The sequence below is a fragment of the Malaya genurostris genome, chromosome 2 (assembly GCF_030247185.1).
Source record: "Malaya genurostris strain Urasoe2022 chromosome 2, Malgen_1.1, whole genome shotgun sequence".
In the NCBI taxonomy this organism is placed as follows: domain Eukaryota; kingdom Metazoa; phylum Arthropoda; class Insecta; order Diptera; family Culicidae; genus Malaya; species Malaya genurostris.
This window is the reverse complement of record NC_080571.1, coordinates 351473414-351499886: the sequence shown is the minus strand read 5'-3', so window position 1 is coordinate 351499886 and position 26473 is coordinate 351473414. Positions and strand designations below refer to the sequence as shown.

Here is a 26473-nt window from a genome sequence, read left to right as displayed (position 1 = left end):
TTCAATGCGTTGATGGGCAAATAAATCAAATGATAACTGTTAAATAGCACAATATATCGATTTGTTTTTTTTCCTAATAGGATTCTAAATGCTCGTAGAGGAATCAGAAAAATAATCATGAAGTACGATTTCTTCATGATGAACTATCCGCTGGTTTTAACCCAGTTTTATTTCCAATAGCTTAACTAATTTATCTTCTATGAGAAATCTATCTACAATTGATCTGATTCTAGCAGATCAATCAATAACATTCAGGGTTTCAAATTAAGCAATGATTAGTTCAATTAGTTATATATTCTACCAGCTTAGAACTAATCGACTAGAACACTATCGAATGTAAACCCTAAAATTGTTTTGGGAAATATAGATATACACTCCAAAACAATTTGAATTTTACAGGTGACTTAATTCCGCATACGATGTAATTCATAAAGATCTAATTTGTCAAATGACGGAAAATTTTATTTGTACTGACTTGATGCTAGATGAGCTTGAATTTTACTGGTTTCGACTGTAACTTGCGTTCTACTAGCAGGTGCGACTGTATGAATTTAAATGCACCTTTTACCAGCCAAGCAGATGCATGCTTCTGTGGCTCAGTCGATTAACAGACGTACTTGCGATCCAATGATTGTCGGTTCAAGTCACAGCGGTTGCTGTTATCAGTATGCTTTTTTTTATCTCAACGAATTGCATGTCATGGAGTTTTAGACACAATTTTAAATGTTCTTCCACGTGAATTTGTGTGAACTGCGACGCTCCATTTATGTGCATCTAATAAGATGTAAAATCACAGGGATTTTTTTAAGTGTGTACACACTTAAAAAACCCGTTGGATGATTCGTGTTGTAAAGTTTTGAACTCAAGTGAGTCGAGCAAAGAAAAACATAGTCCTACATCAAAAAGCTGTAGCACATACCCGACAATTTGTGCTTGTTTGTTGTACATCGTAGTTCTAAGTGTTGGTGTTCTCTGCACCGCAGTCCACAATTAACTTTGCTGGTTCACCGATGAACGATGAGGTTGCAGGCAGGGATGGCAAGACATTAAAATTCAATTCAACGATAATGCTTGAAATAAGTTTTCAATCCATCAACAATCACTCTTGTCACAAAGCAAACAATACAATTCATAAATAAATTCAAACGTATTTTTATTTTTGAATCTAAAATCGATTGGAGTTCGCTGAGGCCAGTAGGTCGCGTATAACCACTTGGATCGCTCTGCGTATTACATTTCCCGCCATGCTCTCTCGTAAATGTGCTAAATTACTCTCGATGTGGCCGGATGGCCAAGAAAGTTGTGATATTTTCGATTACAAGTTTGACTACATCACATAAAATCCAATAAAGCTACCGCTTGTTTGGCAGCCGTGCTGAGCCGATTTTATTTCTCTCTCGTGTTTCGTTACGTTACTAGGAAACAAGAGCAGAAATGGTGCCGCCATAGAAATCGACTTATCTTCACAAAAATAACATTCACTTCATTTTTATCTCGACAATATATATGTTTTTATGCACTAATCGCATCTAAATTAAATTATCTGGACATTTTTTTTTATTTAATAACATATTTTAAGGCACATTGCGTTAAGCTATAAGATGCCGAGGGCATATGTTTAAACTACTTAAACTAGATTTTTTTTTTATTTTCACACCATATGAGCTTTGGGAGATCTAGTCTTCAACGAGTGGTCGGCAGTGGCTGGCTGGATCTTGTACGCTGGAGTAAACTGGCACGACGTTGGTACGCATCACTGTTGGTCGCATCTTTTCGTTTGTGTGGGTCCGCGGAAAACACCCCCGACTACGGGGAGCCGGCTGATGGCCCGCATAATCATCGACTTGAGCGGCTCTCCGTGGTGGTGAATTTTGTGGAAGAGAAGGAAAGAAACAGAGAGAATTTATGTTGTTGAAAAAGGTGGTAAGGGAGCGAAACTACTTAGGTCAGCGATAAGATCTAATTAGTTGACATCGAGATGGTGAAGAGACGGGGACGGGGGAGCAAAAATAAGTGACAGCAGAAAGATCTTGTTAGTTTTTCGATGAAGATGGTGAACAGACGACAGTTGGGGAGGTTCGAGCGGATGTTAGGGTCGAGGTTGTGGAACCCTTCAGCAGATCAGACTTGTAAGTTAATGTTCTTTATGAACTGATATAAAAGCAGCATATAGGGAAGGTCTCGATGGGCCAACACGTCTCGTACTGGGACCATGGGTGATATACCTCGGGCCCGAAGGGAGTCAATTAGCTGTGATCTGGCGCCACAATACCCGGTACATACCCAGACAACATGTTCAATGTCGTGATAACCCTTACCGCAAGTGCAGAGACCGCTCTCCACGAGGCCGATACGCCGGAGGTGCGAATCCAAGGTGTTATGATTAGACATGAGCCGGGACATCACACGAATGAAATCCCGACCCACATTCATCCCTCTGAACCAAGGTTTCGTCGATACCTTTGGGATAATGGAGTGTAACCATCGTCCCAGTTCCCCATTACTCCATGAAGTTTGCCAACTTTCGAGCGTCCTTTGACGAGATACACTGAAAAATTCGTTGAAGCAAATTGGTCTTTCATAAATTTCACCTTCTAATGCGCCCACCTTAGCCAACGCGTCTGCCTCTTCATTGCCTGGAATGGAACAATGTGATGGGACCCAGACTAAGGATATTAAATAAGACCGACCAGATAAAGTTCTCAAGTGTTCCCGTCTTTTCCCCAGAAAATAAGGGGAGTACTTTCCTGGCTTCATTGCCCGGAGAGCTTCTATTGAGCTTAGACTGTCCGTGACAATGAAGTAATGGTCTTTGGGCAAGGTTTCAATGATCTCGAGGGTGTACTGAATAGCAGCTAATTCTGCGACATAAACTGAAGCCGGATCACTGAGTTTGTAAGAAGCGGTGATGTTTTGATTGAAGATGCCGAAGCCTGTGGACCTGTTGATGTTTGATCCGTCAGTGTAAAACACCTTTTCACAGTTGACTGTTCTAAATTTATTATAAAAAATATTTGGGGCCACTTGAGGGCGCACGTGATCCGGAATTCCACGAATTTCTTCTCTCATGGCTGTGTCGAAAAACACAGTAGAATAAGAAGTATCCAAGAAATGAGCACGGTTGGAAACAAACGAAGAAGGATTAATATTCTGAGCCATGTAATCAAAATACAAGGACATAAAACGGGTCTGAGAATTAAGTTCGACAAGCCTTTCGAAGTTTTCAATCACCATCGGATTCAAGATATCGCATCGGATTAGCAATCGATCCCAGAACCGATTTTTCAACGGTAAGACGCCCGCGAGCACTTCGAGACTCATCGTGTGAGTCGACTGGATGCAACCTAAGGCAATACGCAAACAACGATACTGTATTCTTTCCAGCTTAATGAAATGCGTATTCGCGGCGGAGCGAAAGCAGAAACACCCATATTCCATTACGGACAATATCGTTGTTTGGTACAGCCTAATCAGGTCTCCTGGGTGGGCACCCCACCAAGTTCCGGTTATTGTGCGAAGAAAGTTGATTCTCTGCTGGCATTTCTGTTTCAGATACCTAACATGACATCCCCAGGTGCCTTTGGAGTCGAACCAGACCCCGAGATATTTAAATGTGAAGACCTGACCTATGTTTTCACCCCCTAGTTGAAGCTGTAGTTGTGCTGATTCTCGCTTCCTTGAAAATACAACCAGCTCAGTTTTCTCCGTAAAGAACTCGATACCCATTTGAAGAGCCCATGTTGACAAGTTATCGAGGGTATCTTGTAATGGTCCTTGGAGATCGGCAGCTTTGGGTCCTATAATAGACACAACGCTGTCGTCGGCAAGTTGTCTTAGCGTGCAAGATGTATTGATACATTCATCAATGTTGTTTACGTTCCTTTGCCCCTGCGGAAACCAAATTGTGTATCTGAAAGTAAGCCATTAGTTTCGACCCAATTGTCTAGACGAAACAGAATCATTTTTTCGAACAATTTCCGGATACAAGAAAGCATAGCAATCGGCCGATACGAATTGTGATCGGAGGCTGGTTTTCCTGGTTTTTGAATGGCGATAACTCTTACTTGTCTCCAGTCATGTGGGACAATATTATCCTCAAGAAGCCTGTTGAATAAATTCAATAAGCGTCTTTTGGCAGAGTCAGGCAAATTTTTCAACAAGTTGAATTTGATTTTGTCTAACCCCGGAGCTTTATTGTTACACGACAAGAGCGCAAGTGAGAACTCTACCATCGAAAAAGGTGTTTCGTTTCTGTTTGATGAGGCGACGCGCATGATCGTCTGTTCCGGAACAGAGTCAGGACATACTTTTTTAGCGAAATCGAATATCCAGCGATTAGAATATTCCTCGCTTTCGTTCATGGTGTTTTTGTTGCGCATTCGTCGGGCTGTGTTCCAAAGAGTGCTCATCGATGTTTCTTTTGTTAATCCGTCAACAAACCGTCGCCAGTAACCTAGTTTTTTTGCTTTAACTAAGTTCTTCATTTGCTTTTCTAGCGCCGCGTAATTGCGATAATTATCAGGTGTTCCATATTTTCTGAACTTTTTGAATGCTAAAGATCTTTCCGCGTTCAATGATGAGCACTCTTTGTCCCACCACGGATTGGGATAACGGATGTTAGTTTTCGCGCCTGGTACACGTTTCGTCTGAGCTTGAATCGCGGAGTCGAGAATCAAGCCAGCCAAAAACATGTACTCTTCCTCCGGAGGAAGTTCTTGTGTTGTTTTGAGTTTCTCAGACATCGAATTAGCGTATTCTTTCCAATCAATATTTCGTGTGAGGTCATACGAAACATTGATTGTCTCCGATGGTCGTAATCCGCAGGTGATTGAAATTACGATAGGAAGATGATTGCTACCGTGGGGATCAGGGATCAACTATCTGGACATTGTCAGGATAGATTTTTGGTCCATGCTTTTGAAGGCGAGATATTCAATGAACAAGTTGAAAGACGGCGTTTTCAGCTACGCAATTCTTCCTACAGAAAAAAAACTTTCCCGACCGCCAAAGTCAATGGATCATTCTGAAATTTTCACAGAAGAATCTAAACTAATTTTTTAAAAGATTGTCAGTTGGGTGTTTTGATATTTGTCACCGTTTCTGAGAAAATCAGACTTGAAGCGTGAAAATAGCCCTCTAAATCACCCTAAAACACACTGGCTTCAGCCCTTAAGGTCTGAGGTCAGTTTTCTTTAGTGTGTTTAAGAAGGCTATTTTCACGTTTCAATTCTTATTAGAAACTGTGACGAATATAAAAAAGACAACTGACAATGTCTTAGAAAATTAGTTAAGATTATACTGTAAAAAATCGTTCAAGTTGTTTATTGAATATCTCAGCTTCAAAAGCATGCGCCAAAAATCTACCCTGACAATGTCTATATAATTTAGTTTAACATAGATGCGGTTAGTGCATAAAACAGGTGTAGTCGATGCAAAAATGAAGTGAATGTGAGTGTTCACATGAGTTACTGCACAGATTCAAGAAGAATAGGAACCACACAGCACTGCTCTGAAATTTGTTGTTCTCGCTACTACGTTTGATTCTGTAAGAACTTGTATGCACATCTTCAGGAAAGGCTTCAGTGGCTTATGCTTATGGCAGTTGAAAGCGAATTGCTGGCTCAGTTGCAACGTCGAAGTGGTTTTATAGATGAAGATATTAACAGATTTTCTCGAAGTGCAGAGCGTCTAATTCTTCTATTCTATCGATTATACGAAATAAGTTTAATAGAAAAATCGCATCCAAAAGTATATCGTTATTTCATTGTATTGAAAAACACAAGCGAATATCCATTCCTCAAATTTTATTTTTCACTTACCACGAACTTTTGTATCTGATCCCATAATCAGTGCACAGCCCGTAATTTTGTCACGAGACGTCGCTGCCAATATAAATAATCGAATAATTGATCGAATAATCGATTAGTTTCAAAATTTATATTGGATTTTTGAGTTTTCGAGCGGTTTCTCTCTATCGAGATTATTGTAAATTCTTATAATATTAGAATTTTAGGAACAGGTACGATGGATAGATGCCAAAAAGTATGAAGGCTTTTTCGGTTGTCAAGTAGGATTTAAAAAATTGACGTTGTCATTTTAAAAATCAAAATATAGATTTCCGGAACTGAGCTGTTTCACTGTTTTGTTTAATTTATGAGTTATCCTAAGCTTAATGAAAAAATCAAGGCGTGCGCGTCGGACTTGAAAAATTTTCTCTCCCTCTAAATAGTTCGATAATTTTTCATTTGAGTGGAAAATATCATAAATTAATTTTTATTATTGCGACTCTGTACTCTGTAGTCTGTACTGAAATTATTAATTCTTAATTTATTTTTCTACATTTTGAGATGAAACCTAACTTTTCATTCTTGATTCCATCTGATACCATGATCGTATCGCTGGTTTAAGTGTGTCCTAGACTTGCTACCTTCCCAAATTTCCAACTCCCCGACACCTATGGAAGAGAATTATAAGTCGTCTCTTCTCCTTATCCATCCCTGTGAACGATGAAGATAGAGGCGATAGAGATAAATGGTGGTTATCATGCTGTTGAGATGTTCAGTTTAAGTTGAAATAATATGAATTCCCAATACTATTTCCTAAGCAGCTCTTATTTGTCAATCAGTGTGCAATTCTACAAGACCATCGTCACAACGCAAATGTTTGTAAAGTTCCTCTAGTTGATTTTGTTAGTTTGTGGTCAAATGAGCTTACTTCGGTACTATCGGCCCTGGAAGCGACGGAAGTAGTGGCAAAAAGCTTCTCAAAGTCAAAGTAAAGTCTTGGCATTACATTCCTTTTGTGGAATTTGGCCTTACTGTTTCAACAGACTTCGCAGCCGATTCATATAGCGTACAGAATCATTGCATGGCTAGAACTATGGCTAAATCAAATTTCACAAAGCCATCTCAGCGATGGCTAAATCAAATTTCACAAACTTAGATATAAATTAAAGGTCTTATGGTCTCACAGGGTGTTATGCAATTTTGTTCAGATCCCACTTCCGATACCGGAAATACTGGAAGATAATTGCCAAACTTTTAAATCGTCATAGAACGGCAATGCAAAACACGTAGAAGATCCTCGAAATTGGGCCCAAAAGCCGTAGCACAAGGGCACGTTTTAAATCATCTTTACGTTTTGTTTTTGAACAGTGTTCTGCACCTCGCAGAAACTTTACGTCTGCTTAGCGGTTTATGTTTAACTGCTGGGTGGCAGAACAGTTCAACATAAACTGTTATGCACTGATGAGTCAAAGACGGATCATAAAGAAAACTTAAAACGGAAAGAGTTGTCGATGAAGTTGGATGATGTCCAAAAATTTCAAACCACCTTTCATAGTGGCAATGCAAACAATAAATCTACTAAACTGTTTCAATTTATAGGTCTAGCTAGTTGACGGTCATACAAACTGACCTCGGTTATATCCATCCCGGTTTCCGGAAACACCAAAAATAGCGATAAAAAACTTAAGAAAGGCTCTTTCCACTTTTGCCAAAAAAGTTATTACACAAATAGGACGATTACACCGGCTACCAGAGAATTGATAACATGAACCGAAAATTGAGATCATAAGAGACTGAGCACAGCTACGGTTTTCATTTGGCCAAACATCAATGTTACATTTTGTATGAATATATCTGAATGTATTCTTACATATTTGATGTGACTGTTGTTGTTAGAATAATATTCCAAGAGCTAGCGTAAGCCGAAAAGTAAATAAAAAAATTTCAAACTTCTAATGATTCTATTTGTTAACTATTTTGTAGAGTTTGGAATACCCTTTTCAGCAGTACCACTTTTTTAGGAATGGAATTTAAATATATTTGCGTTATATAAATTACTTTACAAAAATTTACTCAACAGCGCCAAAAACAGAATAAACGTGCTCCTGCCCAAACGTCAACACAAAAACACCTGAAATTACGTATCCCACCAAAATCAGTATAGATGTCGCCACTGCGCACAATAGCCTGTTTATGAAAGGCACTCTGCCACCCTGTTCCTTCGGATAACCAGCCCCGGTCTCCCTTACTTTTCAATATAGCATCAAATTTTCTAAATTAAATGAATAATTTTCTAAATTAACATATAGAGCCACCCTACACCAGCTGAAAACGTCCAATACACTGAGGTCTTTTTTACGTAGTTTTCCAATGCGGTTTTTTCACGCCGCTTTTTTACTCCGATTTCCGAGCTTACGCGATTTTTTACGGGGATTTCCGAAGTTACGCGGTTTTCTTGTTTTGTCTTAGAAATGCATGAAACGTCGAGATCTGGTGTTGTCCCGATTTTTTTTTATAAGTCAACCCTGACACTTAAAAAATTTTCGATTTGAAAAATAGTTTTTACATTTTCATGCAGATATTTGGCATCAAAAATAAATCGATCAAAAACAATCATCCTTCAATGTACATCTTCTGGTAATCCCAGAATTCATTGATCAGTACCGGCGCCGGCCAGGCCCGAACGTAGATCGTCTAAGGAATGGGAAGGGATGTTAGTCCAACACTTGTTGTTACTAGAGGCCGTATTTCAGTATTGGTATTATTCGCGCGGGACTCAGTATGTTCCGATTTCAAGATGCTCGAATGCACCACTAAACTCACTGACTTCCCGAGTGAACGTTTCAACAATATCCTATATTGAAGTCCCTGAAAGTCTTGAGTCACAGCTCTTATTCGAGGAAACTGAAGAAAAATTTGCAATACTATCGCGTAAAGAACAAAACCGGTTTTAATCCACCTAGTGGTGCAATGATGCCTTTCTCATGTACATATAATATTGTGGTATTGTATTCAAAATTTTTCTCTTCGATTTTTGAATGAAACCAAGTGATTGTTTATGCATAACATACAGAATAAAACAGTGCTTTGATCGCGTAAGTCATCCTTAAGAAAACGAAATGGGTTCACTATTATACCACTTTACCCTATAATTCCGGAACCGGAAGTCGGATCCGGATGAAATTCAAGAATTCCGTATAGGACCAGAAGACCTTTCATTTGAATCTAAGTTTGTGGAAATCGGTCAAACCGTCACTGAGAAAAGTGAGTGAGATCAATTTTGGTTTATATGACTACTGTTTCCGGTACTTCCGGAACCGGATACCGAAAACCAGGATAATCGGAATTGGTTTGTTTAGTTGCCTACTGATAATCACTATCGTTTTGTGTAGTTTCGAGACCAGTTTAGTTTAGAATTTTTTTTTACGTTTTTTGTTTCGCCGGTTTAAGTGACGGTGTACAATATTGAACACACTTTACCCTATAATTCCGGAACCGGAAGTCGGGTCCGGATGAAATTCAGGAATTCCGTATGGGACCACGAAATCTTTCATTTGAATCTAAGTTTGTCAAAATCGTTTCAGTCATCTCCGAGAAAACCTAGTGAGATTATTTGACACATACACACACACACACACACACACACACACACACACACACACACACACACACACACACACACACACACACACACACACACACACACACACACACACACACACACACACACACACACACACACACACACACACACACACACACACACACACACACACACACACACAGACATTGCTCAGCTCGATGAACTGAGTCTAATGGTATATGACACTTGGGCCCTCCGGGCCAATTTTCACTAGTCGGTTTTCAAGTGATTGCATAACCTTTCTATATGAGAAAGGCAAAAACTTCCCAATTTTTTTATAAATGAAATTACGTGATACAAAATAATCGAATGAATAGAATTTAGACAAAATAGTTGATTCTTTGCATTGACATATTCTAAGCAGTTGTTATAAAATCATTTTCAATTATCAAACAAAGGTCAACAGACCCCGCGCGCGTCCTGATCCTTTATTATTTCCACTTTATTATTTTAATTATTTAATAAAATCATTAATTGGTTATATTGGTTGATCTGGGCAGCCGGCTACCGAGAAAAATATTAATTTATTGTTTGAAATATAAATATCAAATGTTTTTTACTATGTATTCAATATACCGACATATGTTATCTCTGTTATTAACTTTGCAATATCAACGGATTTACGAAATAGTTGATTTTTATCATTCAATTTATAATCCTGAAAGACAATCAATAACAAGGAAAAAGAAAACATTCCAAATAAAACTTTTCTCCGAAGCTAGACGGAAATTGATAGGTTGAATGAAGAGATAATTTAGTAAAATAGAGTAATCAGAAGTGAAACATTGAAAATCTGATCACTGAAAGGAAAAAGAAACTCCTGCAATTGTCGCCTTTTACGACATGGAAGCAGGAACCCAGTGGATCTATTCTTGGTTCATTTTTTCCGCCGGATTCCACACGGCATCTAGGCTGGTACTGTCCGGAGAGAGCTAATAGGTACTATCAATCTCCTAGTGGACCTCAGGCCCTGTACTATTCAATTCAAAGTGCTATTGATTTTCAAAATTCCTATCAATAGCCATTAGTATATTACTCAATTCAAAGTGATTCGCAAAATCGACTCAGCCGTCTCTGCGAAATTGACGAAAGTTCCGATTGTTAGTAGCAATTTTACACACACCTAACTCTGCATTTTCGGAACCGGTAGCCCGATTTGGATAAAACTCTACACTTATAACATAAGGGAATATAACACATTTAATTTGAATCAAATTTTATGGAAATCGGTCTCGGTATTTCCGAAACCGGGGACGAAGAACCGATATACCGAAAATCGATGTATTTGATCACCAACTCACCAGATCTGTTCAATTCAAGCATTAAACGGCTAGTTGATAGTATTCGTATGATAACATTTGGTAGAATTCTATGGAATTCAACTTTTATTTGAGTTTGAGCTTGTAAACATTGATCAAACCGCGGTCTCTAAGAACAACCGAGTGCACATTTTACCCCGTGACTCCGGTACCAGAAGTTGGATCCGGATGAAATACAATAGCAGGCCATGGGACTATAGGGACCGTGCACGAGGGCGTGGTTTAGTGGACCGGCGACGACAGCGCACGAGGCGGTGAGTGGGAAAAATAATGCTACCATAGCAAAACTTGTAAACTGAGTTTGAGAATACTTTCTAGCGTATTTTCTCAACGGATTTTTTTCCGAACCCTATGGAACTATTCGCGTGTGGTGCGAACGATTGTTCAACATCGACTGACTATTAAATTTTGAATCGAATTATTCATTCTGTATCTAAATACGGTCACGTCATTTTCTGTCATTGCAGTAGGATTTGTGTATAATATTTGTCATATTCACTCAAACTCAAACACTCAAACGATATTCTCAGCACATTAAATGATTTTTTAATTGACTTGACCGGAAACACTTAAAAATATCTTGCTAAAACATTGTAATTTCAGACCTTTAGTAAAAATTGCTTCTGTGTAATATATTTTTATACTTTCACTCAAAGAAAATACCCCAATAAAGAGTTTAAATATTTTTTAAATGAAGTAAGATTATCTCGAAGTTATTCTTACTTTCGCTGAATTGCAGTTATTACACCACTTGCTATTACTTTATTTTCAGAGCAAAACAGACCCAAATAACTTTCCATCCGTCAAACTTGTCAAATGGGCCACAGTTTTAGATAATATCATATTCAAATGACCTTCAAATTATTTGTTGAGAGGGAACCAATGACTTTAACGAAAAAAATTGTTAACAATCGTCAATTGAATCAAGAGTTCTTCAATTTCATGAATAGCATTGATGCTATAGACGACATTGAAACTGTTCTACAAAATATAGTGCATGTGTATAACCCTACTTGAAAAACATACGAGAATAATTTCAAAAACAGTTAAAATGAAAGGCTCTCATTGTCCATGGATGAATTTGGGTCTATGGACACTGATAAAAATAAAACGTAATTATCTCCATCGTGTTAAAGCAAACCCACAGGACCAACACCTTAAACAAATGCTATTACACATATCTAAAAAGGTCGATATCATGAACAGAAATAGCAAGAAAGCATATCATGAAAACCTTCTTACAAAGACACCTCATTCAAAATTCTGGAGAAATCTTCAAAATACATTTGGAATAACAAAAAAAAGTGACACAATGGTAACAAAATTAATGTAAACTCTGAAGTTTGTGAGTTCAACAATTTTTTCTCTAATGTCGGCAAAGAATTAGCTGATAATATTCGTATCAACCGAATTATTTGTCCCACTGATAATGTTCGTCGTGTTAGTGACTCTATATTTCTACGTCCGTCATCTTCTAGCGAAGTCATTCTACTAATAAAAAAATTTGGACAATAGAAAGAGCAGTTGCCCCGACAACATCTCTGCAAGTGTGCTAAAAAGTAACCCTGTTATATTTTCTAGAATTCTATCTCAATGTTTCAATGTAATTGTTCAGACTGGCTATTACCCTGACTGCCTCAAAGTGGCTAAAGTTATGATTGTAACAATTATCGTCCTATATCGACTCTTTCTGTCTTCAACAAAATCTTTGAAAAACTATTGGTAAATAGATTCCTCGAATTTTTAAACAAACACAGTGTCTTTTATAAATTTCAGTATGGCTTCAGACAAGGTTCTAGCACACATACCGCTATCATAGAATTAGTAGACAATATAATGAGCGAGATTGACAAAAGAAAACATGATTGGTGCCTTATTTTTATATCTCAAAAAAGCCTTTGACACTTTGGATCACAGTATTCTCTTGGACAAACTTCAGTGCTACGGCATCAGGGGCATCGCGAACTCTATTATCAGTAGCTACTTGACAAACAGAAAACAATTCGTGTCCATCGAGAGCGTCTGTAGCAATCTTGCTGCCATAAACATTGGAGTGCCACAGGGTATCAATATAGGACCACTATTATTTCTTTTGTATATACTTGATATAGGTAACCTGCAACTCACAGGGACTCCGCGGTTATTTGCCGACGACGCAGTTCTATTTTATCCTATCAATGACATCAATGCAGTTATAAACTCAATGGAGAGCGATTTAAGTATTTTAGATCAATATTTTAGTGAAAATTTATTGTCCTTAAATCTTATAAAAACTAAATATATGATTTTCTGGTCCATAAGAAAAATAATACCAATCCATCGTCATCCTAAATTGGGACATTATATTATTGAAAAAGTTGACTGTTTTAAATATTTGGGTGTATATTTTGACCCCACGTTAACCTGGATTCACCATATTAAATCTATTGAAAAACATGTGGCATCCTACTGCGGTATTTTGTGGAGGGTCAAGTCATATGTTCCTAAGCGTGCACTTTTAAACTTTTATTTTGCTTACATCCATTCACAGCTCATTTATTTGGTATCGGTGTGGGGTCGCGCCGCTAGCTCTCATCTATAACAAATTCAAACTCTTCAAAACAGGTGTCTCAAAATCATCTTCAATAAACCCCTACTGTTTTCAAGCTTATTGTTATACTCCGATAATACCCATAACATCTTACCTCTGCCATACTTATGTGATGTTCAAATATTACTGTTCGTTCATGATATCCTACACAACACCTCAACTCACCATAATTTACAGTTTCCAACTTTAACTCACTCTCGAACTACACGTCGTAGTAACAACCTGCTTCGCGTTCGAGCAGTCACAAACATTGGTCAAAGAAGGATTCTTTTTGTTGGTCCAACAAAATATAACGCACTTCCACTTGACATTCAAAGAACATCCAGCCGTGCCTTATTCGGGGCTAGACTGAAGTATAATTTTAAGCATAGACTAACGAGATATTTAATTAATTCATTTTATTCCTTGTTTTACAAACTGTCAACAGTAATTCATTCTTGTATGATTAGCCTATCATTGTGGATCCCTTAAAAGGAAATCAATTCCACTGGGATTCCGCAATATTTATTAATAAAGTTTATTTGCACATCATGAAAATCCAAACATCTCAGCATATTGTAACGAAAGACTTTCTTTCAGTAGTATTTTGCCAGATTTTTTTTTTTCTTTGAGCTGAGATTAGTTTGCGTCCACTACCAGGGTGCTTCACATATTGATCCTCTTTGGTGTGGGGGAGTGTGGCGGTCAAAAAAAATTTACGTGCTCGATAAAAAATAACTACCCGACTGTCAAATTTTAACTAAAAGTTCAAATACTCTTAGAATGGAGGAAGAAAATAAATTGTAGTCGTAAAAATGCTAGCAATCTCACGAGTAGCCAGTATGACGTATACGAGTCACGAAGCTAACAACAAATAATCATTTTATTGAAACTCTGAACTGTTTTGCCTTTCTCGTATAGAAAGGTTATACAATCACTTGAAATCGACTAGAAAAAATTGGCCAAATGTCATATGCCATTCCACTCAGTTCGTCGAGCTGAGCAATCTATATGTGTGTGTGTGTGTGTGTTTCTCGAAAACAACTTAATCGATGTTGACCAGCTTAGATTCAAATGAAAGGTCTCATGGTTCTACACGGAATTCTTGAATTTCATCCGGATCCGACTTTCGGTTCCGGAATGATAGGGCAAAGTGTGTTAAAAATTGTGTACCGTTACTTGAAGAGTCGAAACGAAAAAAGTAAAAAGTTTTCTAAATTGGTCTCGAAAGTATTCCCGGCTTTCGGATAACGGCGGCAGATAATAGTCATACACTCAAAAAAGGATCTCACTTACTTTTACACTTAGTCCGGTATTCCTAATCTTAGATTCAAATGAATGATCTTATGCTCCTACCGAAAATTAACCATATTTTTCGGATGCAAATAATATCATCGAACCAACTTCGATTATACGTTCTCGGGTTCCAGTGCCCGAAATATCTACAATAGTGGAACTCACTTCGTTTTCTCATCGATGTCAGAGAACTGTTTTATTCTGTAGGTTATACTAGTTAATGCACAAACAATCTTTTTGGTTTATTTTAAGAATCGGAGAGAAATATTTTTAATAGTATACCACAGTATTATATATGAGAATATGATTGATGTGAGAAAAGGATCATTACACCACTATGTTGTATTAAAACAGGTTTTTGACTATTTGATTCAGCGTGAACATATGGTAACAGTGTAAAGCTATGGTAGAGTTTTTTCGCCTATTCGCCACTAATGGCGCTTGTTATCGTGCACGGTCCCTATAGGGCCTTTTTTTAATCTAAGTTAAAGAAAATCGGTTAAGTGGTCTCTGAGGAACTATTCTTTCTTTTTGCACATTTTTGTCAGATGGAGGGGTAGTGGTGTGGCTTCGACATGTCAAATGTCGAAAAATTATAATTACAATTTGAGCTTCATTTTCAAATTTTTTAACACTATTTCCGGTGCCTCTGAAACCGGAAACTGGGAGGTCCAGTATGGCCGAAAAGAATTTGATTCGTTTAAAAAAATTATGTTTGATATTCTAATTCCCCATTTAAAAGAGCAGACTGAGTGTATTTTTTGTCAGCCTCCGTTGAAAAGTTATTTTTTGTCATGATCGCCAAGCCTTTCTAAAGGGTGATTTTTTAAGAGCTTGAGAACTTTTTTAAACAATAAAACGCATAAAATTTGCAAAATCTCATCGGTTCTTTATTTTAAACGTTAGATTGGTACATGACATTTACTTTTTGAAGATAATTTCATTTAAATGTTGACCGCGGCTGCGTCTTAGGTGGTCCATTCGGAAAATCCGCTTTTTTATCGACAAATTTTGTTCAGCGATGAGGCTCATTTCTGGTTGAATGGCTACGTAAATAAGCAAAATTGCCGCATTTGGAGTGAAGAGCAACCAGAATCCGTTCAAGAACTGCCCATGCATCCCGAAAAATACACTGTTTGGTGTGGTTTGTACGCTGGTGGAATCATTGGACCGTATTTTTTCAAAGATGCTGTTGGACGCAACGTTACAGTGAATGGCGATCGCTATCGTTCGATGCTAACAAACTTTTTGTTGCCAAAAATGGAAGAACTGAACTTGGTAGACATGTGGTTTCAACAAGATGGCGCTACATGCCACACAGCTCGCGATTCTATGGCCATTTTGAGGGAAAACTTCGGAGAACAATTCATCTCAAGAAATGGACCGGTAAGTTGGCCACCAAGATCATGCGATTTGACGCCTTTAGACTATTTTTTGTGGGGCTACGTCAAGTCTAAAGTCTACAGAAATAAGCCAGTAACTATTCCAGCTTTGGAAGACAACATTTCCGAAGAAATTCGGGCTATTCCGGCCGAAATGCTCGAAAAAGTTGCCCAAAATTGGACTTTCCGAATGGACCACCTAAGACGCAGCCGCGGTCAACATTTAAATGAAATTATCTTCAAAAAGTAAATGTCATGTACCAATCTAACGTTTAAAATAAAGAACCGATGAGATTTTGCAAATTTTATGCGTTTTATTGTTTAAAAAAGTTCTCAAGCTCTTAAAAAATCACCCTTTATATAATATAGACAAAAACAATTTTTGCAATTCCTGAATTTGATATTTCTGTTGGCTCAACAAGTCGCAATCACCTCCCCCACCGTTAAACAGTGCCATCAAGCTGTTGCAAGCTGATGACTCATAGCCACACTCCTAAATTCATGTCTAATAACAAATAAAAACATAATACAAAGGATACGATACTTTTCCATTTGACGTTTGTTACAGATTTATGAGTTTGTTATTAAAAAATCTTATAGATAACTTTTTTTACTTTTGATGATTTGTAATACAATTAGTAAATCATTTTCCTCTCGTTATTATCAAATCATGTTACAAACCAAAACTAATTTTTAACAAGAACATAACTTTCCTGAAAACATTAAAATTCTCCTGATTTCATCCTTCGTCATTCTCTTTGAGCAAGCAGTTACGATCATGCGCAGACAGGATGCACCTTTGGGGACAGCGCAAAATGTGTGTCCTTTACACGCAAACACCTACAGACAGACAGGCAGTTTGATGAATCAGCGGAGAGCGAAATAATCCTTCACACTCGCAGAGAGACAGCAAGAGAAACGAAAACTCGGTTAGAGTATAGATAGGAAAAATCCTCGTTAACCTTTTCAGTTAATTGTCATATTCATTCTCAGTCTCGATTTGCGGTACGGTGCATCAGCAAATCACAAAGGATTGCTGGAAAACGAAGTTGCTTTAGTTAATTTTTTTTGTTCGGTAGGGTAGAAGAAAGGAGTTGCTGCGGAGAGCAGGAAAAACAAAGAGAAAGAGAGTGAGAAAATCCAATGCGAGATAAGTGGCGACGTTTCGAGGGAAAAATCGATATTCGCACAGAACTCTCCAACGAAGTGTCCACAAACGGCCAGAATAATTGCACGCGCTGATTTTCGCTCATCAGGAAGTAAAGGCGTAGAAAATAATTGTAACTTGGAAGTCAAAGTGCTTGACGAATTGCAATTCAACTGAATCAGAGTGTGACAAGTGAGAAACGAACGTTGTAGTGTAACTGGAAAAAAGCCTATCTAAGCACTAGAAATCGGATACGGAAGTACACGATTTTTTCCTACTTCTACGCAAACCACAATGAACGGATTGGAAGGAAACGGGAAATCATCCAGTCCGCTTATCATATGCAGTGTGATGAATCCTTGTAAGTTCTTTTGCGTGCTTTTCACATACTGGGAAAAGAAAGGGATTTTCCAATCCAGATTGAGGTGTGAATTCTGATAAAAATCGCATACTGCAATGCAACTATTATGAAACCAGCCTACTATGCTCCGGTCGATACCAGGAGGGGTGGAGAAGATCCTTTCAATTCGTCGATGCATGGAAAATCTTCTTTTCCCCCTTTTACTAAATTATTGATGCAAAGGGAAATACTTGTCGCTCATACCAACACAATTCTGCATCCTTCTGTGTGTATTCATTATTTCATTTCGACTTCGAAACCAGTAATTGAAGTTTCTATTATCAGTCTGTGCTATGAATAGCCTCTAATATTAGTGATAACTGAGTCAGCTGCGATCGGGCTACTTTCCAACATGCTTTGTGTATTTTTTTTAATGTATTCTACCAGCACTTGAATGTTAGACCTAATTTTTTCGCAAAGCCACACTTTTATTAATTGCTTCTCGTTTTGTTTTTTCTTTTCTTTTCCTCTTGTCGATTTCAGATGCTTGGTTCAAACCGGAAAAATTGCACCCAAAAGGTAAGTAGGCTTGGGAGTTTTTACTTAACATTCGAAAAAAATCCATCTGCATCTAACCTTTGTAATATGAAGGTGCTAGTGTTAAAGTCGTTACAGTATGAAATTTCGTAAAAAAATGAATCAACAGTTTTGGATTAGTTGACAATTTTCACGTGAGCCGGTTTCTGTCTACGAAAAATACATATGGCGAGTGAGTGATAGATACTGAGTTCACAGTTAAAGCATAGGGTGAGTGAACCAACAAACACTTTTCGTCCAAGTACAACAAACTAATAATGATGATAATAATATTTAGTTGATCAAAACTGACAGAAATAATTTACATGTAGAATTTTTCAATGGTTCCTAGATCTATTATCGTCTCGCGTGCCAGACGATTGAATTGTCGAATTTTGAGCCTATACACGTTTGATCTAGTAGTCGCTGCCTAAATATAATCCGGGTGAATAGTGACAACTGACATACACTATTAGGAATTTTAAAATGGTGCAAGTTAGTGGGAAAATATTTGAACAATTGTTCAATGAGAGTGGTTTATCCGTGTCCAATAAAGAACCCATGATGTGTTCAAATTTTTGTGTCGAAAACTTCATTCCGATTTTTGCGTGCTTGGCCGCTACTGGCTCGTATACCCTATATCATCTCTTAATGACGAGGGCATTGATTTTTTTCGTTGTGTGCTAGTTGCAACATTTTTCCGCACAGACACACTTACGTTGCGGATCGACAGCTCTTTCAATTGCTTTCTAATTAAGCTGGCCCTCGCTTCACTTCACATTTTTACTGTGCGGCCATTTCAATAAAGCATTGAAATTTTCACGTTATTACGCTGTTTTCCAGGGATTCACAAAAGAAATGTTGTAAGATTGATGTTTACTGATTTTCTCCTTAACAAATATTGCGATTTTCATTTTCTGTTTCTTACTCTATAGAGTAAAAAAAAACTCGGTCGATGACCGTTCATCGTCAGACACTTAAGGTACGAATAATTTTCAAGTCTCACTCCACTTGATTGTTCTATTTTATTTGCTGAGGTATCTCTTCTTTTTGTGTCTACTGGATTAAATTGATGAACCAATTGCACTGAGTTATTTGGCATTCTAAAAACATGTCCAGCCTAACGCGTTTCAAAAATTGTTCTTCAAGCTGCTTTTGGCATTTATGACGCGGTCTTCATGCTGCGTGTACCATCATACATGGATTGCAGCACTCTCCTCTAAACAGGTTGATCCTCAACAACTATAGTTTAGATCTCGTAGCCATGGAGATATTTTTCCTTTCCTAGAAATGTTCCGACGACCAAAGTAAACCCGCGTTTCCGTTTTGTTCATACATGCAAATAACTTTAGTCCCGGACTCAATCGAATTCCGATGACCCATTTCGTATACAGAGCAAATCGCATTCCGAGCTCACCGTTCCATCGACCAGCCCCGCCTCAATGCAATGTTTGCATCAATTGGATTCAAATATTACAGGAAGCTTCTCGATCCCTTGCTAATGGCATGCAATCGATGCGTATTGAAATTATGTTCTTCAGTTTTGTATGAATAATTAACATTTTACAATCTTACCAATACTCGAGTTTGCATTTAATTTTAATGCTAGGTTTCTTTGCTTTAGTTAGGTCCGAACGAGCGGTAGCGTGGTCGAACAGCACATGAACCAAAACGATGTGGCGTAGCCGCATTAGATAGTTTTTAATTTTTCACTTAATAAACGGAAAATACCTCATACCACATTTGCCTGGTAGATACACCTATGCAATTGCTTTGATGCTTAGTAACTAGTAATAGTCACCAAGTTTTCTTGGGAACTCCGTTCTGAGGTTCATGAATCAATCTTTATTCAAGAAGTATAAGTGTAGGTCAACAAAACGGGCATTAACGCTATCATCTTTAATCTGTCTTCATTTTAAATCAATTCCAATTACGATTTTAGGACGATTTCAGGATTCGATGAAATTACTGATTCGGCCAAATGACCCTAATCCATGAGATAGGAACTTGTGAGCGCATAGTTATCCCACCTTTTGACAACCAAGCCCGCGTTTCCTGCTAAATGAATACACGAATATACGAGGTGGGCCTTACAGGCTTGTTCTCCCGTAAGTTTTGTATTCGATTCAGTTGTTGCCATTAATTTCTACCTTCAGTCTTATGTATGTTTCCATCATATTAACAAAGTAACGTGCCATATTATTTACCTCGCCAAAAAACTGAACAGACTTTTGGAAAATCGTACTACTCGGGCAGTTTTTCAAATGGACTTGAGAGCGTCCCAGATTGCAACCAAATTTCTGTGCATTACCGATAATTTTCAGCGCATGCAAGCCTATATCAGATTTCAAGGAAACTTTTATGGACATGCAAAATTTGTTACAAAAAGCAACTTCGAATACTTTCCTAAATTGATCTAGATTGACTTTTGGAAACGGGGCAAACTTTTTTTAATAACCATTCGAATGACAAATACTACAAAAATTTGTTGCACTAGTAATTTTCCACAATCAGTCAAATTTTGAAATGAAAATACTGAAAAAATTTGATCATTTAAACGATTTACCAAAAAAAGTGAAATTTGTCTCAAAATCATGTTCCCTGCCACGCGGCCATACACTGCAAGATGGGAGCTTAAAGGAAAAAAAGTTATAAGGTTAAAAAAGTTTAACCAAAAATTTTCTTATAAAACAGGAAATATCGTACAAATAGCGATAGAGTACTCTTTCAAATCTCCTCACATATTTACTCTTGACTACTCATGAACATGAAAACTGCTAACCTCGAAGCAGTCAACTAATTTTACTGGTAAAACTTAAAGCACAAAAAAATGCTAATCATGTTTATTTCAGAGGCCTAAAAGCTATTTTTATCGGGTGGTAGATATTATACTTATTTCAACTATCTAGTAAAATTATTTTGATTACACAGTATCTTTATCAATGCCGAATTGTCAGAATATATATTTTCAATATTATTTTATACAATTGATTTTTTTTGGAATCATAGATTGTCTGAATCCGTCCGTGCGTTACCAAGATAGACAACTTTGCTTATATATGTGTCAACTTTCGTATTGATAAGACTTTATTTACGTTTTTGCTTCTAACGAGAACGTGCCACTTGAGCTAATCCGTTCTGATAACGATTTCGGTAATATTAGGCTAGTTTGAAAACCTCGATTGGAAATTGGCTAGTTTGAAAGCTCGAAGCTGGAATGGATGACTCTTTCGGTAATCACTAATCAAGTTAATCAAGCTCATGTCGAATAGCTCCGGTTCCGGAGGTATAATCGCAGAAGTGACGAAACCGTCAAACCACATTTTTCAAGATATTTGAACTGAACTCGACATACTAGGGCTCATACGAAATCAGCAAAGAGATCAATAATTAAGCTCAAAAGTATTATTACGTTCGCTTCCGGGAATATTACCGAATAATTGACGTATGTGTTGAAGCACATTTTGGTGGATCACGCGGATCAATTTAGAAACTATTTAGTGTATCTAAATTTATTCAAAAAATTAGCTCAATCAACCACTAGGTGAATTAAAAAGCAGTTGAAGTTAAAATATGATTGCCGTTTAATCATTTATTCATGTGCGTTATTATAATATATTTGCGCTTATATTATCGTCAATAATCAGCAGGTGGGTCAAGTTTTCAAATTAGTTCTTTTCAGGACCAATAAATCGATCTCAAAGAACTGAATGCAATAAATTAGCAATACAGATACCGACAAACTCAATTTTCTCGAAGATTTCTTAGCCGATTTCGACAATCTTAGACTCGTTTGATTTCAAGTGTATTATTGGATTACCCGGACCAATTTGAAAATTATTGGATCTACGTAAATTTGCGTCAAAAATTAGCTCAATCAAATACATGTTAAATGTTAAATGTTAAAATAATATTGCGTTATCACAACACTAGGAGGATTAAGAAGCGGTTTTTTCATCGCTGCATTCAATTATGGCATAACATTGCACTGACTAACACTCGCCTCACAGTGTAATTTCGGTACCGGAACTCGGATCCGTATAAAAATCAATAGCATTTCAACCCAATCTACACATCATAATCGAATTTTATCTGAATTTGTTCTTCTTGATGCTTGTAAGAATTTTTTTTAAATTTTAACTACTATTAAGATCAAACGTGTATTTATTGCGACTTCACAATGAATTCGTTTGTTTTGTTAGTATTGATGGCATTGTCAATGAGTACGATTAAACACCAACAAGCATTAATATAGGAAGCAAAAAAAACTTTCGTGTGAACCGAAATTATTCTAACTCTAAATCAGCAATTCAAAAGCTTATTTGTTGTAAATCGATTCGTATTTGGAATTCTGAGTGCAAAAGTATGCATAAAAAGGGCTAAGTGACAAAAATTTTTATATAGTTAATATTCTTTATTAGAGACTTTTAACACAGTATCTAGGATTTCGTGTCCGGAGGGGCCTCAGATAAAAAAACAATCTTACTGATTGCTTATCCATGTTAATCTCGGTGCGCTTTCAATACCTGTGGTTTTTTGGAAGCGTGCTGTGATTTGGTGGTTTTTTTTTGTAAAAATCATGTTTATAAACCACAAATGCTTTCCATGGAGAATTCAAAAACGAACAAAAACATAATTCTTGTTTGTTCCAGAATCAACTCCTGAGGCTCTACAATGTACACCGTTTATCGCTGCCAAAATAGAATGTCCTACTTTGAGCAACCATATCTCAGGAACAACTCGATGTTTTTACATAAAATTTACTCTGTTGTAGTCTCTAATTGAGAATATCAACTATATTGAAGAAAAATCTCATTTACATGAAAAGATCCCCTTAATGTATCTCAGCCTTTTTCTACCGCAGACTCCTTTGAAACCATCATGAATAAACATATGCAAAAATAATTGTGTAAATCTAAAACCACATTGTAAATTTTTGTTTCATACGCTTTCAATGAAATTTTGTGCAACATCAAGGGCAAAATGACACACAACTTTTGAAAATAATCACTATCCACCAATACGTCTTTTCAATAACCAATTTCAAACCCCAAGAAATCGAAAAATAAGTTCTAATGTACATATCGAATAATAATAACTTCCGAGCATTGCAAATAATTAACAATTTAAGTATACAGTCGTATAGTATGTTGAATGGAACTACGAGGAATTGAAGCAAAACTCTTCAAGTTATAAAGGACAAAAATTTTTTTTATCTTTCCCATACCAAATAATCCAATCGAATGCTATTAAATTTTGTCCAGTTTTGACTAAATCTATTCCGAAAGCACCAGAAAAAATGGTCAAAAGTTTCAAAATGGATCAATTCATAAGTTTTTCATATGCCGATTTCCATGATTTTTTCCAAATCATATTCGGAGCTAGCAACATCCTTTCAGGTTTCAATGAAATTTTCTAGACATAGACATTGTCACAAAAAGCAACTTTGAACACTTTGTTTTTCCTAAATTAATCTATGTTGACTTTTGGAAACGATCCAGACTTTTTTCATAATCATTCGACTGACAAATCCTACAAAAATGTGTTGCACTAGTGATTTTCCCAAAATCAGTTAAATTTTCGAATGAAAATACCGACAAAATTTGATTGTTTAATCGAATTTACAAAAAAAAGTGAAATTTGTCCCAAAATCATGTTCCCTGCCACACATATGTAGATACATAGCAAGATGGGAGCTTATAAGGAAAAGAAGTTTTTCTAACCAAAAATTGTCTTATAAAATTTAGAAATATCGTGCAAATAGTGATAGAGTATTCTTTCAAATCTCCTCACCAATATATTTTCAATGGTCCCGTGGACGATCACGATTTTAAGTTTAGTTTTTCTATGAAAAGGTATTGAAAAACAATAAGTTTGGGCAAGAAAAAGTTTTTGTAAAACAACCTTTTTGCCTTTCTCATATAGAAAGGCTATACAATCACTGTAAAAAAACGACTTTTGAACCAAGGACCGGAGGGCCGAATGTCATATACCATTCGACGAACTGAGTCACTCGATTTTCTCAGAGACTGCTGAACCGGTCCCATAGGTCGCTTTTGATTTTTACCCCGATCCAACTTCAGGTTCCGGAATTACAAGGCAATAAGTGCAAATCTATGAGAAAATGCGCATTCAATTTTCTCAGAAATTTCTTAACCGATTTTCACAAACTAAGATGCAAATTAAAGGTCTTGAGATTCTTTGAAAAGTCTCCGAAAAGTTGATCCAGAACCGACTTCCGGTTGCGGTATTAGTGATTAGTGATTAGTCAAATTTTTCAATTTCGTGAGTATTGTTTCACAAGCGATGGCGATACGAGGTGCAAATTTTCACAAAATTTACTGGTAATTTCATCTAGTTGGCAGATCTTGCTAGTTGGTGGATTTGTAAATCTACTTTGGGACTACTAGTGCCTGGTTTCCGCTTCCAAACGCACCGGTAATAGTGAAGAAAACTACCAAAAACGGAACTCACTTCGATTTCTCAGCAACGGTTAAACCGATTTTCACATATCATGATTCAAATTAAACCTCTCAGTGTCTTAAAATATACTTTGCAATTTCATCCAGATCCGACTTCCGGTTCAGAAATTATATGGCAATGAGTATCAAAACTTTCAAACTGTCATACAAAATGTTGCCAAATCGATGCGCATCCCACCTAGCGTGGTTTGTTCAATTTTGTTTAAAATAATAAATAAATTCCTGCTTGTAAACGTTCTGGCTGATATCCCCAATCTAAAATTAAAAATAAAGTAGACCCCTTTCAAAAAACAAATGAAACATAAAAAATCTTATAAAACTAAAAGTTAATAATAACAATAATAATAGTAATAAAATTATAAACATAAAAAAAAATAATATAATTTTTAATTTGAATTAATTTTTCTCTAGCCATTGATATTAAACCACAAATCCAAATTCTCAATAAAATTAATCCATAAGAAATTATATATACCGGGGAGCGGGTATAGCGTGATGGGTATCAGGAATCAGAACAAATTGGCTCAAATGGCACGTTCCCCTTGATATTTGGAGATTTGTGCCTTGCCATCAATTTGTTTTTAGCATCATTTTCCCGATATATAAGAGGGAAGGATTGAAAGGAAATGGTAAGGGTTGGACTAGGAGGATGGGAAAAATTGACGACACAAAAACACATAAAAGCAGAAGTAAATTCTGCACCCCTAAGGGATGCCGAACAATCTGCTGAGGATCACATTTAGTGGAAGCAGAAGTAAATTCTGAACCTCTACGAGGTCCCGAACAGTCCGCTGTTAATAAAACCTCCAACCCCCGAGAGGATTTGAAGATCTTACAAAAGCGACACCATTCTGCACTCCCGGAAGAATGCAGAACGATTCGCAGTATGTACGAGCAGAAATAAATTCGGCACCCCCTAAAAGATGCCAAACAATCTGCTAAACCCTATTTAAGGTAAATACAGAAGGGATTCATTCACTCCAGGAAGAACGATGAACCCTTCTGACTATAGCTCCTTACCACATTGGGTAAGAAACGAGAGAATATCCTTCAATTTTAGCTCCGCATACACAGACTCAACCATGTATGGAGAACCAAAAACCAGGATACGTAGCTGCGTCAATGCGGGACAGTTACATATCAGATGATATGAAGTACCATAATCGCATTCACACAAATCACACGAATAATACTCAGCACGTTGAATAGTAGCCATGTGATAATTGAGTTTGCAATGTCCAGTCAGAGCTCTGACCAGAATACTGCAATGATGCTTGGAGAAATGCAGTAGACACTTTGACATTTTCAGATTTAAATCTGGTAGAAATGCTTTTGTCTGTGCGCAAGTTTGCAAGCTGCGCCAGTAGCTGGCATGTTTGGATACAGCCCAAGAACGAATCTTGTGCTTTATCCAACTAGTTGAAAGTGGTAAAGCTGGCTCAGGACCAACGAAATCATTCGTTGCACCAGCTCTAGCCAACTCATCAGCCCATTCATTTCCAGTAATACCAGAATGGCCGGGTACCCATAAGAAGTAAACAGCATTTGAAATGCTGAGGTCTTCAATTTGAGTTCGACATGCGATCACTAGATTCGACCGTGAGTCATTCGAACTGAGTGCTTTTAAGGCTGCCTGACTGTCGGAACAAAAATAAATTCGCTTACCACAGATCCTCTGCTGAAGTGCCGATTGTACTCCACACAGAATCGCGTAGATTTCTGCTTGAAACACAGTACAGTATCTACCAAGTGAATGAGACTGCTCCAGCCTCATTTCACGACAGTAGACACCAGCACCAGCACGACCATTCAACAGAGAACCGTCCGTATAACAAACTATGTGTTCATCAAGTTGTCGTTCCAGACAACCAGACAACCATTCCTCACGAAGAGGATAGCTCACATTGAATGTTTTGAAAGGAAAACTGCATGT

The 26473-nt window shown here is 37.2% G+C and overlaps 1 protein-coding gene across 2 annotated transcripts in view; it reads left to right on the top strand.

Moving 5' to 3' along the window:
* Positions 1-26473, top strand: part of LOC131432138 (reticulon-1-A) — a 61937-nt gene that overhangs the window by 4600 nt on the left and 30864 nt on the right. The window contains exons 1-2 of one of the 2 annotated variants that reach the window (XM_058598242.1): positions 16931-17503; positions 18026-18061. In XM_058598242.1, coding sequence (XP_058454225.1) covers positions 17437-17503; positions 18026-18061 — 103 coding nt within the window. In that variant the 5' untranslated portion in view covers positions 16931-17436. Of the gene's footprint in view, positions 1-16930; positions 17504-18025; positions 18062-26473 lie in introns of those variants that run through there. The other variant, XM_058598241.1, reaches the window with a different exon arrangement.